Source organism: Urocampus carinirostris, chromosome 15 (genome assembly GCF_059441175.1).
Source record: "Urocampus carinirostris isolate Australia breed hairy pipefish chromosome 15, RoL_Ucar_1.0, whole genome shotgun sequence".
Taxonomy (NCBI): Eukaryota; Metazoa; Chordata; class Actinopteri; order Syngnathiformes; family Syngnathidae; genus Urocampus; species Urocampus carinirostris.
This window is the reverse complement of record NC_142363.1, coordinates 36,042,159-36,061,709: the sequence shown is the minus strand read 5'-3', so window position 1 is coordinate 36,061,709 and position 19,551 is coordinate 36,042,159. Positions and strand designations below refer to the sequence as shown.

The window sequence follows — 19,551 nt, the reverse complement described above, 5'->3', positions numbered from 1 at the left end:
AAAAAAATGGTTGTATTTTATAAATTGTGTGTGTATATACAGTATATATATTTTAGAGAAAATATCGTTTCTACGCCTAAATTATTAATATCTTATGACTACAGTTGTTATCGTAATTGTAAATTTAATTTATTGGGGAGAAAAAAACAACATAAAATCAACTCAATTTTGTGTTTTATTTTAATTTTTATTATTTTTTGCTAACCCGCCCGGCTGCCGACCGGCGCCTCCTCCCGGTCCTCCCCCAGGCAGCCCACTAAGCCAAGCCGCGCTCGGCTCTAGCAAGCAGGCGAGACTAGCGTCCCCTCTCCCGGGACAACTACAACCAGACACCGGGCTTCGAATTGACTGTTCTACCCTCGGACGGGGAATTGTTCCTGCCTCCTTTATGTTCTCAGAAGAGTCCGCCTTGTTCGACGGAGGCCATTGGCGGCGCCGAGCTAGCTTGATAGCCTTTTAGCTAGCTAGCCTTCTAGGTGTCTTCCAGGACGGGACGGCCGAGAACCGACGGTCTCTACCCCCGCAGCTTCTCCCCGGGAGCCGAACCTGGCTCTTCGGAGCGGTCAAGCGGACTTCGGTTAGGCCGAAAGCGCCGGCAGACTTCCGGAATAGTTAGCTTAACCCGCCTTGTTGTTAGCCGCCGTGTTGACGTCGAACGGCGGCTAGGTCGCTAGCCGGCCGAGCTAACGGGTGGAACCCGGAGCTCCATGTGCTTGTTTCCCCGACCGAGCTGGCTTTTCTCCGCCTCGACGAGAAGGCGTGCCGATAGGAGAAGGCGAGCCGTCGGGGCTTTTGGAATTTTAGCCACGGGCTGAGCGAAGCAGCGAAGAGGGCCAACTATCCGCCTGGGCCGATGGTGACAGTTGGGGCCGGAGTTCGGCAACGCCAGGAGCCGCAGCACCAGCAGCGATGCAGCCCCAGCAGATCTACGACTTTTCCAGTGACGAGAACAGCCCCAAGTGGCGAGGCCTCTTCGTGCAAGCCCTGCGAAAGGTATAACCTAGAAATGATCCCGCTCTCCGCTTCGTAAGACGGCATCAAAACATCTAGCAAGTCAGCCTTGCAACCCATCTCGCTCGTCTCCTTCCTTCTTTTGCAAGCTTCGATCTGAATGAGTCAAGTGAAGTCAAGTCATACCAGGTCATGTTTATTTGTATAGCCCTTAATCACAAATAGACTCAAAAGGCTGCACAGATTATTGCAAACCACAGACTATTATGACACCATCCCCTGATCTAAAACCTACACGAGGGCAAGGAACAACTCTAAAACCTCAACAGGAGTAAAGTCATCATACCTGTCAACCTCCACGGCTCCATACCCGTACAAACTGTCGTATTTTCCCTTACAAAATACAAATTACCGTATTTTCTGCACTATAAGGCGCACCTAAAAGCCTTTTTTTTTTTTCAAAAGCTGACCATGCGCCTTATAATACAGTGCGCCTTATATATGGATCAATATTAAGTCGCAAAGTCTTGCAACTAAGGCAAGCAGCCGCCGACTCGATTTTCCCCCGAAGGCGAAGTAGTCCGCTTTGTATGCTGGGATTTATGTCATGTTTCATTTCCTAACTATGTGTCAATTATCATTTGAATCCGTCATTATTGGCTAAAGTTATTCGGAGGTAAAGGGGGCGGATCCTTTTTATCATTTACAGGCTCTCATAGGCTAAAAGGGCGAAACAAAGCCCGCAATTGGCCGAAAAAGATTAATGCGAATCACACGTTGGGTTGCACTACGGCATAAAGAAAACATTTTTCACTATTCTGTATTTGTAAATATTTTACTCTCCTGGATTTACTACACTCACGGTTGTAAGAGGACCATGGTTACGTATCATTATTGAACGTGATGGCTGCGAGAGAACTTAGGTGAGCTATGCGGCTTAATATTTTCCCGGTATCTTGTTTCAGAACGATCTTGATGTTTCTGTTATGAGTCTATTTTTAAACCAAATTCAATTCAAAGTATTAATTGTCATATGCACAGTAAAGAACCCTGTTTCCCTGCACAATCAAATTCTTACTTTGCTGTCCACACAGTTGCCAGCAAAAAATAAGATGGAAACTAAGAAATGTTTGGCATTTCTTGAATCCCAAGACTTAAACCTTCCGAATGATATTTGGAACGATGCATTTGAGTGATTGGTGACATGGTACAGACACTGTTTCCGTACATGTCTGAGACACGTATTTGCTTCTTTGCAAGCTTTTGGAATGTTAAGGGGGTAATAAGTTGGACTGAACTATCTGACTGTTTTATTGACGTTCTCACTGTAGCGCCTTATAATCCGGTGCGCCTTATGTATGGAAAATAAAGGACCAAAACAATTTTTTGGGGGTGCGCCCTATAACCCGGTGCGCCTTAAAGTGCAGAAAATACGGTAATCTTACACCATTTTCTTTTTCGGAATGATGCATGATGGGAAATCCCCAGGCGGCAGACGCATGCGCAGAGTAGCATCAAACCGCTCGCTTCGTTAGCAACAGAAAAAAAACGATACCGAGATAGAGGCTACCGCGGCGAGCTTGTTTGACTCGATTGATTTGCCGTTGGGTGATAGTCGGTGTATATCGGATGGTACCCATCATTGACAAATTTGCGTTTTTCCATACAGGATTACGTCGTACACGTCCTAAAATGCATCATAAACGTACTTTGTATGGCAAAAACGTAGAGGTTGACAGGTATGAGTCGTGTCAAGAAGTCTCAAAGGGCTCAATCCCGGCATTAAAGGGGTCTCCAAAGTCTTGAATTGAATTTGGCTGTAGCTTTATAAACCCTGCAATCAGTATTGATGCCGATACCGGAGCTTTTTGAGGTATAACTTACAATGTCAAGTCAACTCATGTTTATCTGTGACACCCCTTAATCACAAAGAGTCTCAAAGGGTTGCACGGATCAAAGATTATTGCAAACTATGGTTACGTGAAATGAAATGATCTGCATTTCTATAGCGCTTTTCAAGTCAATGACTTCCCAAAGCGCTTTACAACGTGCTTCACATTTCCCAATAGCGGCCGTGATCTGTGCAGCCATGTAAGGCGCTAACCTGCTTATTGGGGGTATTGGGGTTTCAGTGTCTTACCCAAGGACACTTTGGCATGTAACACGGACAAGCCGGGATTCGAACTGGGATCCCTTAATCCTAAAACGATCTACCTCCTGAGCTACTGCCGCCCAGAATATTATGACACCATCCCCTGATATTGTCAACATAAAATATAGGTTTTTAATATGCTATAGAGTAGAATTGTGTTTTAAGCTTAGATTTAAACAGTTCCACTGAGGTTGCAGATCCAATCTCAGGGGGGAGAGCATTCCACAGCACCGGGGGCTCAATAGAGAACGCTCTCCAACCTGCAGATCTCTTCTTGGCTCTTGGGATCACGAGTAGACCAGCGTTTTCAGAGCGTAGGCTCCGGAAATTAAATCTGAAAAGATATGAGGGAGCAAGTCCATGCATGATTTTGTACAATACCAACAGAACCTTCAAATCATATCTTAAGCAATGTATCGGTTGCTGTTTAATAGCGATTTATTTATGAATCAGGAACACAAAATAATGGTAGAAAATACATTGATATCAATTAAATGCAATAGTGAGGACATATACTGGGTTGGAATTGAAGGGTATTTTATATTCAAATCATCTTATAATCTTTTTGTACATGAAAGGAAAACCGTATAGTATTGTCTTTATTGTCATTGATCAGAATGTAGTGAACATTTTTTACAAGATTAGATGTGGTACCCCATGAACACAGAATTAATAATTAAAAGACCTCTAAGATTAAAAAAAAAAGTAAGGATAGATACTGCCATGACCCATCAGCTATTTTATTATTGGGCCGGGGGCTTTAGTAATATGAGATATTGGTGGTCCGAATTGTTTCCAATTCTTTATGTATCATCAGATGCAGTGGTTAGCACATTCGCCTTCCACGTGAATTGTCCCAGGTTCGAGACCAGGTGGAAACATATGTTGACCTGGAGAGGGATGGCGCCACTAGAACCAACATGACTGAAATTCACTTAAAACAAAAAGTGCAAAAAGCAAAAGAAATTGAATCTGAGCTGGCAAATTGAAAAGTGTGCGCAGTCCTGTTTTAGCGCCAGATTGACAAACTTATGTTAAGAGGCAATTGCTTTTTATGCTCTCAATCAAAAACACGCTTGATTGACGAACTGATGTTATGTTAAGAGCTCATGAGTGCACCTCCCTTAAACAGGATGCTATCGGTCTAGTGTGTAAAAGGGATAAGTGTTAAGCACATTGTAAAGCGCTTTGGGAGGTCTTCATTGACTTGAAAAGCGCTATATAAATGCAGACTGTTTACATTTACTAGGCTGTACTTGCCCAAGACACACCACAGGAAATGGTGCCCCTACTAACCGTGTGGTGAAGAAATCCAACCTACCGCCCAATGTTCTTTTGCGTCAGTGCGCGTCTTTTGTCCGTCAGTTGACCTGTGCCTTGCGCTTTCCCCAGACAGTTTGCTGGTAATGGCCCATGATGTCATGGCCTCAATCACAAACAATGACACATGCTGGGCTTTCGTAACAAGACAGACAACCCCCCCCTTGGCCCCCCCTTACACTTGCACATTATCTGCAACCTGAGCACAATGTGCCCCTCAGCCCCTGCCCCTTGCCTACACAGCTCTGTCAAGAATCAATTGATTTGCAAATGCTAAGGGACTATCAACATGTTGCAAGTAAGGCTGCACCATTTTGGAAAAAAACCTAATTGTGATATTTCAGACCTGTATTGCAATTTTGATGCCATTTTTCAATTTAAAAGTAAAATTCTGTGCTAGATTTAACTAGATTAGAACTTAAACATCGTGACATGCAAATTTACCTTGATTATGTCATTACCGACTGAGAGTATACGACTTGGAACAAAATAACAATGATAGATCTACAGATACAAAGCGAATTACAGTTAAATATCCATTCATCCATTATCTGACCGCTTATCCTCAGTAGGGTCGCGGGGGTGCTGGAGCCCATCCCAGCTATCTTTGGGCAGTGGGCAGGGGACACCCTCAACTGGTTGCCAGCCAGTCGCAGGGCACACGGGGACAGACAACACTCGCACATTCACGTGTAGGGATAATTTGAACCGGCCAATTAACCTGACATGCATGTTTTTTGGTAATGTGGGAGGAAATTGGAGTGCCCGGAGGAAACCCACGCAAGCACGAGGAGAACATGCAAACTCCACACAGGAAGGCTGGTAGCTGGATTTGAACCCATGACCTCAGAACTGTGCCGCACACGCGCTAACCACTGCATCGCCGTGCTGCCCTACAGTTAAATAAATGGTCTTTATTGTAACGAAACAAAAGTACAAACAAATTGGAGGGTTTCTCCTACAGAGTAAGATTTGGCAATTCGGAGAGCAGCTGGCGAGCTACACGCTAGCATCTGGTAACCGCGGCTTTTACAAGGTCTCCGCGATAGGTAAAATACAAAAGTCCAGAATGTAGCGGTTTTCCATGAGTAGTAGCTACAAGTGGTCTATTTCATGGGTAATGGATATGGCGATGGTGACTAGCCATGTTCGGCGAGGATGGCTAAGAGAGTTGTTAGCTTTCCCTTCTGACGCCGGCCCAGTCGATTCCCAGGTGTGATTAAAAATCCAGGAAGCACCCACTGGTGATCAGCATTTCTTTGCGCTCTTCAGGTTTTCCATTTCATCGATGAATTGGCGTTTTTTTTTTTTTTTTTTTTTTTTTTTTGTGTGTTGTGTTTTCAAGGTTTGAAAAGTGGTTGAATCTTGGTTAAAGTGCTTGCTATGTTTCTTAGGTTAGGTGTTGGGCTAGGGTTAGGAGCTAGGGTTTTGACTTCAATAAGGATTTTTAATAAAGGTTCCAAAATAGGATTGGAGCTAGGGTTAGAAACTAAACTAAGGTTTAGGCTCCTTATTGGGATATTTAACTGAAATTAGGGTTCTGAGAATAGGGTTGAAGTTAGGGTTTGCAGTTATTTAGGTATCTGGTTAGGAAACAGGGTTTGAGGTCCATTTTAGGGTTCTTAACTGAATGTAGGGTTCCAAGATAGATTTAGTGCTGGGGTTGCAATCTGAAGCAGGGTTAGGTCTAGGAACTAGGGTTTGAGCTCCATGTTAGGGTTCCAAAATAGGTTTAGAGCTAGGGTTACAATTTGAAACTGTGTTAGGGTAAAGGCTAGGGTTTGATATAGGGTTAGGGCTCAGAGCTAGCATTTAGGCTGCAAGTTAGGGGTTTAAACTGATTTTAGGGTTCTAAAATGAGGGTGGGATTAGGGTTGGGGTTTGAAACTATTGTTTAGGCTTTTTATAACGGCGCCGGATTCCTTTTAATAGTATTGGAAAAATGGAAAATTGGCTTTTAAAAGTCTTTAAAAGTGCTTGAATTTTTCAATGAAAAGGGTGAAGAAACCCTGGAAAGTATTGTCCCCTGATTGTGTAACCCGACGCCCTCAGGTCCAGAAGCAGGTCCATCCCAACCTGATGGCCAAGGAGGACGCCCTGCAGCACATCGAGGAGTTGATCCTGCAACTGCTCAACATGCTATGCGTGGCGCAGCCTCGCTCCGTGCAGGACGTGGAGGTAAAGCGCCCCCGCCGCCGGCCATTTTGAATAGCGCCCGGTTCACCTTCGCTCTCGTGGTTCTTGTCAGGAACGCGTCCAGAAGACCTTTCCTCACCCCATCGACAAGTGGGCCATCGCCGACGCGCAATCCGCCATCGAAAAGCGCAAGAGGAGGAATCCTTTACTTCTCCCCGTGGACAAAATTCACCCGCTCCTGAAGGTGAGGGCTCTCTGATGTTGGATAGAAAACTTGAGCTGATCCATCATGGTCTGGTTACATCCAAGACCAAGCGTGTAAAACATATACTTGAAATCACATCACCACAGATTTAAAAAAATCCGCCTTAAAGCACCCCTGCATCATTTGAAGTTTTTTGTTGTAACATGTTCGTTCCGCCACATCATTTCTGTTAATAAATAAACAGATCCATAAAGTTATTTCCAATACGGCCGTTAGCCTCTGTCAGAACTTTTGATTGACACAACTCAAGCCAATAGGTTTTTTTTTTTATGGACCTCAGCCCACATTGGTCTATAAGGGCCTGTATTGATAGTGCCTCCTTTAGCTCTGAATATCTTTAGCCTTTGTAACTGAATCAAACGATCATTGACACATTGGTTAGCCAATGAAATTCTGGAAAGAACGATATGCAGATATACACTGTGTATTAAAATTAGACCCCAAAAGAAACTTGCATAACGCCACTCGTGATTGTTTTTCACGCACCATTATGACGCGCCAGTGTGTTGACTTGTCTAAAGAGAAGTCAACCATTCACAACTCTTTTGAAATGTCTAAAAAATTGGCTGAAGAAAGATACACACTTGCAGAACTTTTATAGCTATAAACTGGTCGTCTCCAAATGGCCACTTTTGGAAACGCCTAGACACCTACCCTTAGAAAATGGCATTTTTAAGAAAAGAGTGACCGACAGTCACCGCCGCTTTCCCCCACAGGAGGTCCTCGGCTACCGAGTGGACTATCACGTGTCACTTTACATCGTGGCGGTGGTGGAGTACATTTCGGCGGACATTTTGAAGTTGGCGGGCAACTACGTGGGCAACATTCGGCACTACGAGATCAGCCAGCAAGACATCAAAGTTTCCATGTGCGCCGACAAGGTAGGCTTTCTCCGTCAGATCCTGTGGTTACTCGCTACTTTTTCCGAAAAGTAACTCAGTTACTTAATAGTCAAAGTCACTTGTTACCAGGGACGGTAACTCTTTCAGTTACTTTAAAACGAAGTTGCAGTATTGGAGTCAGTTGAATCGAGAAGAACATGAAGTTGTGTTCTAGTACCTTGTCATATTTATGTCACCCAATCAACAAAATGCTCCTGCACTTGAAGTGCAACAACAAATAAACAATATGATAAAATAACAATAGGCAGTAAACACATTAAAGTGAGTTAAATTAATTCGATGTAACTGTAATGGTCCGTTGTAGAGATGGGAATCCCGACTCTTTCTAGAGAACTGGCTTTTTCAGCTCGGCTCACTAAAATCAGCCACCTTTTTTGGCTTCTTAATGGCTCCTCAGGTTGTTTTTGTTGTTTAATCCATATATGAGCATTTATTATGAATGACACAAAGGAAAAAATAAAGCAACATTAACACTGAATTAAAATATTTATAAATCTACAAAGCAAAACAATTTGGTCCTTTTTCATACTCTAAAAATTCAATCTCAACAGCACAGAATTTTGGGGGAAATAATGCATTTTGACCCATCGCGAGAGAAAAAAAAGCAGTTTGAAGGGAACCAACTCTCGATTGGAGGGTAGCCGACTCCCGCTTCCTGGATAACGGAAGATACGAGTCGATTGCCGTCGCATTCCCCAAATTCGCCTTTTCTTTCGGCGCATTAGTGAATACTGTATTTGTAATCGCTACCTATGTCAGGACCAGAACAGACACAGGACCCAATTGCGTTACGTTTCTCACATGTTTTATCAAAGGAAAGAAGAAGGGCTGCGCCCACGATCCGGCGTTTGCTAGGCGCTGGGAGCAAGTCGCTCTCTTACTCAGATTGTGATCCGAACGAGGAAGCGGATCTTCCGTAAAGAGCGATGGCGGTGTCAGGGACGGAAAAACGGGTCGATAGCCGGTACAGGAGAGCAAAAACGTGGCCGGGGTTAGAAACGGGTCGTAAGCCGGGACGGAGAGCAGACGTGGTCGGGATCAAAAAGTCACATTTATTTATATAGCCCTTAATCACAAAAATGTCTCAAAAGACTGCACAGGATTACAATTACACCATTACCTGATCTTAAACCACCATGCGGGCAAGGAAAAACTCAAAACCTCAGCGTGAGGGGAAAAAAGAAACCTTGAGAAGAGGCCTCACAAGTGGTAATCCCCCTTCCCAGATGACCAGGGTGGAATAGATTTAGCATTAAGTTACAGTACACATACATAGTAAACATCAATAAAAGAGAACACTAGGCAACATGTTAAATTTGTCCGGAAAGTGTATGTAGACGTGGTCAGGATCAAATTGGTCGAAGCCGAGGGAGCAAAAAACAGGAGTGAGTCAGGGTCGAAAAGCTTGCCTAGTGTTAACTGAGGTTCGCAGACGGACTGACAAAAGGGGACAGACAGGAGTGGGTTTCAATAGGGACAAGGAGCCAATCAGAGGCCGAGGCATTTGGCGCCAAAGGAGCGGGAACAGGTGATTGGTTACTGAAACAATAACAATGTTACTTTTAACACCGTGGGGCAGGTGCTGATGGACATGTTCGACCAGGAGGACGACTTCGGTCTGATGTCGCAGTGCGCCGACGAGCCGTCCACGTCGGGGGAGCTAACCTACGACGATCTAGTTCGGCTGGAGATCGCCGAGGAGCGCCAATACCTACGCGAACTGGACCTCATCATCAAAGTGTTCCGCCAGCACTTCCTGTCCAACTCTAAAATCTTCACGCCACTGGTGAGTCCGGGGTTTCTACGCTAAATCGGAAACGCTCCGCGGTTATAATGTGCTTCGCACTTAGCCATTCACACGCTCACAGACCTGTCTTGCTTAAGGACACTTCAACATTTCCATCCTTGAAAATGCTTGAACTTCCATCTGTGGGGTAAAGTGCTTGAAAATGCTTGAATTTTGGGTGAAGCGCTTGAAAATGATTGAATTTTGGGTGAAGCGCTTGAAAATGCTTGAATTTGGGAGAAAGTGATTGAAAAGGCCTGAAATTGTTGCCGTTGCCACGTTTCTTGGCAGGCTGACTATGGACCACGCATTAAATGAAGACTTTTCTTTAAGTGTTATAGTTATCATGTGAAGCCTCACCGCCGCTATTGGTCGCACCCAAGAGAACAGCTCTATTTAGAATAACCGGCTATTTGGGCTCGGCTCACTGAGAAGAGCTTCCAAACGGCTCCTCAGATTTTTAATGGTATATTATCAATAATAGTAAGACATTATGCACCAAATTATTGAGTAATTTTGTATGTTTTGCAGGGAATCCCTGAAAAACGCTCGAAAAATACATTAAACTGTTCACAGATCTCCTCAAAAAAATCTCAAGAATTTTAGCTTTTATACAAAGTCGGACAATTACACAAAATCCCTGAAATTGCAAAATAATCCAATATAAATTCTGTGCTATAAAAAAAGAAAAATGCAAAAATTAACTATTAACAATTCTATTTTAATTAATTTAGAGACGGATCCTCTGAAATAAACACACAAAAATTATATATCAGCAGTCTCTACTATTCAAACATTGAATGCACTCTGCTTCGGAGCGATGGATATCATTAAAATGAGTCCAAATTTGGCTAATTTTTCTGCTTTTTATACATGCATTACTTTCTTTTTTTTTGTCTTTGGTACTGAACTCCATTATTACCCAACACATATAAAACCCTTTTCCGTGTTTGAAAACAAGTGTTATGCAGCCAAGCTGCGTGTGCATTTTTCAAGCAGAATGTCAGAATTCATGTCAGTTTATAGCAGCCCTTTGACCCAAAAATATCCTAAGATCTGAGTTAGAAAAATTCAAAAAATGGCCACGATAAAGGTGTACGAAACCTGTAAACCACAATGTCAACCTTGACTCACTTAGTGCAATTAGGAAAACACGCTAGTGCCACATGATGCTCTATTTTAGCCCTGGTGGAATGCATAGTATGTTATTATGTCGAGCATCTGCGCAGAAGACCTCGCCAAAGTCATGGGCTTTCTGTCTGTTGCTGTCTTTTTAGAGGTACTAATCTGAAAAGTCACAGAGGAAAGAAATGTTTGGAAATTGAAAAAAATACCATATTTTCCAGACCACACAGTAGACCTGAGGGCTTCAAACTTTTGTCGAGCTACTTTTGTTCGTAAAGAGAGCAAAGTGAACCCACTGTAATACCAATTTCTAAATTGGCAACTTAGCTAGATAGCTTGCTAAATATCTAAGACGGCAGCTCGAAAGTTAGCTAGCAAGGTAAACGGGTAAAAAAAAGAGCTACATAGCTTGCTAAAAGAGTAAAAAGTCATCTAAATAGCCAGATAGACAGCTAAAAACAAAGCTAGATTGCTAGCTAGAAAGGAGTCTAAAATGTAGCTTGAAAACTAGCAAAATAGTAAGACGGCAGCTCGATAGTTTGCTAGAAATGTAAACGAGAAAAAAAAGCTACATATCTTGCTAAAAGAGTAAAAAGTCATCTAAATAGCCAGATAGATAGCTAAAAACAAAGCTAGATTGCTAGCTAGAAAGGAGTCTAAAATGTAGCTTGAAAACTAGCAAAATAGTAAGACCGCAGCTTGATAGTTTGCTAAAAATGTAAACGAGAAAAAAAAAAAGCTACATATCTTGCTAAAAGAGTAAAAAGTCATCTAAATAGCCAGATAGCCGGCTAAAAACAAAGCTAGATTGCTAGCTGGAAAGGAGTCTAAAATGTAGCTTGAAAACTAGCAAAAAAACTAAGACGGCAGCTCGATAGTTTGCTAGAAATGTAAACGGGTGAAAAAAAAAGCTACATATCTTGCTAAAAGAGTAAAAAGTTATTTGAATAGCCAGATAGCCAGCTAAAAACAAAGCTAGATTTCTAGCTAGAGAGGAGTCTAAAATGTCGCTTGAAAACTAGCAAAATACCTAAGACGGCAGCTCATTAGTTTGCTAGGAAGGTAAACAGGTTAAAAAAAAAATGGCGCTACATATCTTGCTAAAAGAGTAAGTAAAAAGTCATTTAAATATCCAAATAGCTGGCTAAAAACAAAGCTAGATTGCTAGCTAGAAATGAGTCTCAAATGTAGCTTGAAAACTAGCAAAATAGCTAAGACGGCAGCTCGATAGTTAGCTAGAAAGGTACACAGGTAGCAAAAAACCTAAAATGGAGCTACATATTTTGCTAAAAGAGTAAAAAGTAATTTAAATGGCCAGATAGCCAGCTAAAAACAAAGCTAGATTGCTAGCTAGAAAGTAGTCTAAAATGTAGCTTGAAAACTAGCAAAAAAAGCACAATGTTAGCGAGATAGCTAAATTGATGCCAAAAAGGTAGGGAGATACTTAGCTATATAGCTAAATCGGTAAAAAACTAAAAGGAAGTTAGATAGCTAGCTAAACTAGTAAAAAGCCAACACAATAGCCTGATAGAAAGCTAATAATGAAGCTAGCTAGCTAGCCAGAAAGGAGGCCAAAATGAAGGATAATAACTAAATGTTAGCAAATAAAATGTAAAAGCTAGAAAGCTACCTTGCTAAATAGCTCAAAACACAGGAAGATAACTAGCTACAAAGCAAAAATGCAGAAAACTAAAAGGTAAGACAACTGAATAGCCAGATAAAAGCTAAACAAAAGCTAGCTAGCCAAAAAGGGGCCCAAAATTTAGCTTGATAATGAGCAAAAAAGATCAAATGTTAGCTTGACAGCATCCAAAAAATGTTAAAAACTAGCTCGATATCTAGCTAGAAAGCTAACATGGAGCCAGATAGCAAGCTAAAAATAAATGCATATTTTGTGCTCATTCGCTTTCAAAAAAAAAACCAAATTGGAATTGAGCTTGTTGTAAAAAGATGAAAAATTCATTTGAATAGATTCTCATTCTATTTTCTTCATGAAATGCTCAAAAATAATGATTAACACTAGATAAGATTTTTTTTCTATTGATTTGAATTTCTAAAACAACTTATTATCTTATTACTATGTCGCTACTGTATTTTATTACCAGGTTAATGATTGGAAGTAGGGTCAAATCGACTCAGTCAACCAATAAAAAATCATTTTAGTAAAAAAACTGGAACAAGCCTGCTCTGATGAGCTCTTATCAGAACAGGTCTGCGGGCATCTCAGCTGTCCTTTGGGGGGGGCGCCACCTCAGATACCCCTGCAGTAGAAATGACATCGAAAAAGGATCCGTCTCATCTCGCGTCTGCATTATTTGCGTTTGCCGTTCAGGACGCAGAAGTGATCTTCAGCAACATCCTGGATATCCACGAGCTGACGGTCAAGCTGCTGGGCCTCATCGAGGACGCCGTGGAGATGACTGCGGACGGCAGCCCTCACCCGCTGGTGGGCAGCTGCTTCGAGGACCTGGCCGAGGTATCCCATCCGGTTTTTCGGGTAGTCTTTCAATGACCGATCACCAGTCTTATCTCTTCCTTGTCCTTCAATCGAAGGTAACGAAAAAAGTCCCTTCCCCGCTAGCCAAATGTTTTTTTAGATTCAACGGGGGTGTATCCTAATGAAAGCCAAGAATAAACGTGCGTAAACGCAACTCGGGATCCATAGAGCAGAAACACGAATAGACTTCTGGAAAGAGAAGTCAAACATTTACAACTCTTTCACGTTGTCAAAGGAATGTCCAAAATAAAATACGCAGTTGTAAGTTTTTATGGCTTTAAATGGTTGGTTTTGCTGGCATGTGATCGCCATTTTAACGATCTTGCTGTAATATTTTTTGCACGCTCATCGTCTGAACCGTTTTAGCCAAAGGTTTGTTCGTTATGACGTCGGGTGAGACGGTTTTCCGCTGCCGTTGCAGGAGCAAGCCTTCGACCCCTACGAGACGCTCTCCCAGGACATCCTCAGTAAAGACTTTCATACGCACTTCAACAATCTGATGGCCCGACCCACCGTGGGACTCTACTTCCAGGTAAGGTTTTTTTTTGCTTCCCCGTGATAATATGGGGTTGTAGAGTATTAAGAGGAGGCCGATCAGCGGTATTTGGAGCGTATTTTCATTTGCTGTAAAAGCTTAAAAATTGGGGACGGACATTTTTATAAATGCAAAAGGAAACAGAATGTTTATTATAAATTGAAATTCAACTTGAACAGCTTTCCTTAACCCTTTGCAGTAAATAAACTAAAATTTCAACACAATCAAGCATTTATAATTTTTCACTTAAAGCAAAAACTAACAGTGCTCGAAAAAAAATTAGCCAAGAATAAACGTGCTTAAATGCAGCCTGGGATCCATAGTGCACAAACAGGAATAGACTTCTGGAAAGAGAAGTCAAACATTTACAACTCTTTCACGTTGTCAAAGGAAGTAAAATACGCGGTTGCAAAGTTTTTAGGGCTGTAACTGGTTGTCTCCAAATGGCCACTTTTGGAAACACTTTGACATACCTCGAGAAAAATAAAAAACAATCTTTTTCAGATACTGATCAAATTTGACCTGTGACCAGGCAAGGCTTCATGCTATTGTCCCGGCTCTTTTTCAGCTAAGATGCCCATGCTACACTCTTTTGCAGGCATCTGATTGCAAAAAGAAATTCTGGCGAGAGGAAAAGCCTTAGAGTTCTGTGTGTTCCAACTTGGATGACTCAATGTTAGTAGCACTCGTCGGGTGAAAACTCGAGAGTCTTCCTTTTCAAAAGAAACCTTAAGCATCCTTGTTCTCCAAAGGCTTCAAGAACAGTATTCAATTGTCTTTGTGTATGTTTTGGATTGGGGTTCAAGGCCAATTTCACGGGAACATTAAGGGGTTATAAAATAGTGTATTTAGTTGTAAAATAATTGAGAAAAATCAGGGTTTGTACTTGATGGATTTGGAACGTAACCCCCAGGATAAACCAAAGGGCTCACTGTTTTATCGATTAACCCATGAAGACCAAAATCAATTGACGGTCAATGCCTGCTGTTGTTTCAGTCCGTAGCAGAAGGCTTCAAAGAGGCCGTTCAGTACGTCCTCCCTCAGCTCATGATGGTTCCCGTCTACCACTGCATGCACTACTTCGAGCTCCTGCAGGTAAGCACGGATGAATGACGTTGCTCAGGTGAGCAGTTTCAGGGTTCCTCCAGGTCTTAAGAACCTGAAAAAGTCTTAGATATGATCACCGTACGTTTAGGCCTCAAAAAGGTCTTCAAATTTTTCTACGAGTCTTAAATTAACTCTCAATCAGTGTTCCCTCTAAGCTGCGCACTGCTCGCACATTCTCAGCGCACAAGAAAATCTAACCAGCACACAAAAAATGAGTGCTCAAAATTACTAATTAAGAAGCGATTTCAGTCAAAGTTACAGTGCATAAAGGTAAAAATACACGGGTTCCCCTGACGTTGTGTCCTAAATGCGGTATTTTGAAGTCGAGTCGAAGTAGAACGAAGTTGAGTAAAGTTAGTAGAGTTTGTCGATAACCGGCTTCTTCGGCTCGGCTCACTAAAAGGAACCGGCTCTTTCGGGTCCTAAACGGCTCTTCGGTTTGTTTTTGCTTCTTTAATCCCAACATGGCCAAATATTATGTAAAATTAGAAAAGGGGGAATAGAACAAAAAAGAAAAAAATACCAAAATGAAAAAGTAGTGAAAAGCTGAGAAAAAAAAGAAACAAAAGGAAGAGGAAAAAAAAGAAGGAAAAAAAGCCAGAAAAAAAGAAAAGAAAGAAATGTAGGAAAAAAGTTAATAGAGAACAAGAAGAAAAAAGTAACTGCTCGGATAAAAAAAAAACACAATGAGATTTTTTTAAAGGAATTAAAAAAAAAAAGTAGATGAAAACACGGAAAAAAGAAGAAAAAGTTTGTGTTGCATTCAAATAATTTCCAATGATATCAAGTGAATCTTGTTGCCAACATTTTACTTCCACTAAAAAATGTGATTAAGTAGAGTTCTGTATCTTACAACTGACTAAATAAGCCCCAAAATGTTAGTATTATGCGACAAAAGATAGCAGAAAAAAAAAGAAATGGATATCTTGTGAAAGAATTGTAAGAACAAACGACGTTTGTAGGCCGTACAACCTTTGTAATAATACATGAGTCAATTCATTCAAAAGTGAAAAATAATTTTGCATTGCCGGAAACTCGGCAAAATGTAACTTGATGTCAAGTTTTGGACATGTTTGATAATTCATTATCTTGCCACACTTGGGATTATGGTAGCTCACTGTTGTTTCAAGCGTTGCTCACCGACTTTGTATGAACGCTCAGACCCGTAAGGAAAATTACAGGGAACATTGCTCTCAATCGTCTTCATTTTTCCTTGTGTTATCTGTGTGATAGTCAATAACTGTACAATATATAAAAAAGTCCTCAATTTCATTGGATGTGGTCCTATAAGGTCTTCAAAAGTCTTGCATTTGAATAGAAAGTTCCTGGGGGAACCCTGAATTTGTCCTCAAAGCCAAAGGTTTTGGGGTCCTTCTGTTACTGGCAACTACCGACAGTGCTTGTGCGTGTGAGTGGATGGAGCGCCATCTACAGTTTTTATTTTGTCTGATTTCCCGCCTGTTGGATGCTGCGTAGCAACTTCAGGAACGCAGTCAAGACCAGGACGACAGGGAGTGTCTGAAGCAGGCCATCACGGCGCTGCTCAACCTCCAGTGCAGCGTGGAGCGGATCTACACCAAGCACCAGCCTCGACGCAAACCCGGGTACTGTGTCAATCCTTTATTGCCCTCATTTGAAGCCACTTTACTGAAAAACACTTATTGGTTACTAGCATTGTTGTGCACAATACTTTCTAAAAGTAACAGAGTTGGTCGCTGAATTACTCCATGGTCAAAGTGACTAGTTACTGGAGAAAGAAGCTATTTCCATTACTTTGAAAAAAAGAAATTACAGTATTTCAAAGAATTTGAAATTTGCAGACCAGTATTTGAGTCAGTTGAATAGAGAAAGGCAGTCGTTATGGAACCTTGTAATATTTATGGCACCTAACCAGCAGCAGATTTATCCTACACTTGAAGTGTAGCAAAAATAATAATCGGCACAAACAAAAATAAGTGAGTTTAATATATTGAACTCTTACAACCTGATACAACTGGTCAAGTAGACGTATGCTTTTGTACGTCAAAATATTTTCGCTCAACAAAAGTAAACAGTTCAACAATCTAAAGTGTGTTTAACACTGCATTGTGAAATTGATAAGTCAAGTCACATTTATTTATATAGCCCTTAATCACAAAAATGTCTCAAAGGACTGCACAGGATTACAATAACACCATTACCTGATCTTAAACCAACATGCGGGCCAGGAAAAACTCAAAACCTCAGCGTGAGGAAGAAAGAAACCTTGAGAAGGGGCCTCAGAATCCAACTCTCACTACCTGAGAAGAAATCAGAAAAATGCGTGAAATATAAATGGATATGCACAGAACTACAAAAACAAAAGTAGAATACAAAACAAAATCCCTGAAAATTCTAAAGAATAAATAATTAAGAATATTAACTCTTTAGTGCTATAAATAAATAATAAAATGCAAAATAATTAACTATTTACAATTCTATTTTAACCAATTTAAAGACGGATACTCTGAGAAACACTAGATCCTAGATTGATAGGAACTCCTCAAAGTAGCACAAAGTATGTTCTAGCAGCAAGATGGCGACTTTATTTCAGTCATCAAAAATAAGGGCTTTCTTACTTTGGAGGCACTGGAAAATTTGGCGTTCGAACCCTGTTCTCTGCTCCGCGCCTCCCCTCCCTCCATTTCAGGGAGCCCATGTACCGGCTGTACAGTCGTCAGGTGCGGAGCAAGCAGTTGGCCATCAAGCGCATGAACGAGATCCAGAAGAGCATCGACGGCTGGGAGGGCAAAGACATCGGCCAGTGCTGCAGCGAGTTCATCCTGGAGGGCCCCCTGCTGCGGGCCGGGGCCAAGCACGAGCGCCACAACTTCCTCTTCGACGGCCTGATGATCAGCTGCAAGGCCAACCAGAGCTCCAGGCTGCCGGGCTCGGGGAGCGCCGCCGACTACCGGCTCAAAGAGAAGTTCGTGCTGCGCAAGGTGCGCATCGTGGACCGGGAGGACTCGGCCGAGCTCCGGCACGCCTTCGAACTGGTGGGCCGGGACGAGAACTGCGCCGTCTTCTGCGCCCGCGGCCAGGAGGAGAAGGCGGCCTGGATGGCGGCCCTGGTCACCCTGCAGTACCGCTCCACGCTGGACCGCATGCTGGACGCCGTGCTGCAGCGCGAGGAACGGGCGCATCCTCTGCGCCTGCCCTCGCCCGAGCTCTACCGCTTCGCCGTGCAGGACTCCGAGGAAAACATCGTCTTTGAGGACAAAGTGCAGAGCAAGACGGGGATCCCCATCATCAAGGCCGGCACCGTCATCAAACTCATCGAGAGGCTCACCTACCACATGTATGCCGGTAAGAATTAGGATAACCGACGTGGACTCGGTCCATCGGGCTAGGGCTGTGACTGATGCTTGAAATCCGGGAAAATGCTTGAGTTCTGTTTTAGGGCCGCAAAAAACAATCGATAACATTTCATAATAATTCTGATTTGATCATCTATTGGGTGTTCCGCGTGATTTATGTTAAATTGATGCCAATAAGAGTGTGCAGAATTACATTGTGATGCTAAGAGTTGTTGTAAAACTTAAGTTCAGCAGAGGGCGGCAAGACCGTTTTTATTCAAAAGTGAAGTGAACATTGCATCATCACAAAAAAATGGCGTGAAAGTTTCAATTTTTAACAAATTTCAAGGGAATGGAAAGCGCTGCAGAGAAAAACATCAGTAAATAAATTCTATCTATCTATCTACCTTGGTCATATCCTTCAAGAAGGGTGACCGATAACAAGACAAACACATACAATAACAAATAAAATAAAAAGGGAAAAAAATAGCAAAAAAAAAATGTGACCATGGCCAATCCAAATGCCCAAACACCCAAACAAGTTAAGCACCTCGGCATCCAAGTCGGTCATGCTTTCGTCCCCTCCAGGTGAAATGGGACACGAGAAAGCGGCCATGACACAACACACTCTTCTGTTCAACAGCAGGGCCCATCCGCTTTTGCTGGTTTACCCCTGCCGCATCATAGGGGTGCCCTGCTCATCCCTTAGAACGCGTCCAAACATCCCTTTTACAACACCTCTCCACGCATTCCTATCACAAACAAGAGCTTTAGCTTCCACTAGATTGAGACCTTTTTCCTGCAGAGCACTCATAACACCATCCATCCACGTCAATCGCAGCCTTAAATAAGTAAAATAAATAAAGTAAAAAGTAAAATAATTATTGTGAATGGGACTGTTTATCATATTTAAAGATTTAACCCCAAAAAACTAGTTGGTTGAATTCATGCAGAGATGCCTCACTCTGATGGAAAAAAGTGCACCAGTAGTCAACAATAATTCGTTGCTGACTATTTGTATTCTTCATTTTTGTCGCCCTACTTTTCACTGGCTCTCTTCTTTCCTCCCTCTAGACCCCAATTTTGTGCGCACTTTTTTGACCACGTACCGATCCTTCTGCAAGCCGCAGGAGCTTCTGACTCTGCTGATCGACAGGTATCGGTCCCGCATCCAAAAGTCTTTTCGCTCGCATGGAAAAGACACTCCCGTTTTGGGTCCCTTTAGGATCGAAATCCCGGAACCCGAGCCCACCGAGGAGGATCGGCAGGCCTTGTGGAACGGCGAACAACCCATGGCGGCTGAGCTTCAGAGGTTCCGGAAGGAATACGTGCAGCCGGTCCAACTCAGGTAAGGTCGCCGGTGCGGGGTCGGCGCCGGATTCGATTTCCCTTTGAATTATTGCCACCCAGTTAATAATAATAATAATAATAATTTCCTTGTATTGTCATTCTGTGTAACAA

The 19,551-nt window shown here is 42.4% G+C and overlaps 1 protein-coding gene across 2 annotated transcripts in view; it reads left to right on the top strand.

The window, feature by feature from the left end:
- The first annotated feature begins 228 nt into the window (after positions 1-228).
- The window catches only part of sos2 (son of sevenless homolog 2 (Drosophila)), a 32,416-nt gene continuing 13,093 nt past the window's right edge, over positions 229-19,551 (top strand). For both annotated transcript variants that reach the window (XM_088354617.1, XM_088354616.1), the window contains exons 1-12: positions 229-993; positions 6,476-6,601; positions 6,672-6,803; positions 7,541-7,705; positions 9,306-9,512; positions 12,970-13,113; positions 13,556-13,666; positions 14,666-14,764; positions 16,253-16,380; positions 17,445-18,100; positions 19,165-19,246; positions 19,316-19,438. In XM_088354617.1, coding sequence (XP_088210743.1) covers positions 910-993; positions 6,476-6,601; positions 6,672-6,803; positions 7,541-7,705; positions 9,306-9,512; positions 12,970-13,113; positions 13,556-13,666; positions 14,666-14,764; positions 16,253-16,380; positions 17,445-18,100; positions 19,165-19,246; positions 19,316-19,438 — 2,057 coding nt within the window. In that variant the 5' untranslated portion in view covers positions 229-909. The remainder of the gene's footprint in view (positions 994-6,475; positions 6,602-6,671; positions 6,804-7,540; positions 7,706-9,305; positions 9,513-12,969; positions 13,114-13,555; positions 13,667-14,665; positions 14,765-16,252; positions 16,381-17,444; positions 18,101-19,164; positions 19,247-19,315; positions 19,439-19,551) is intronic.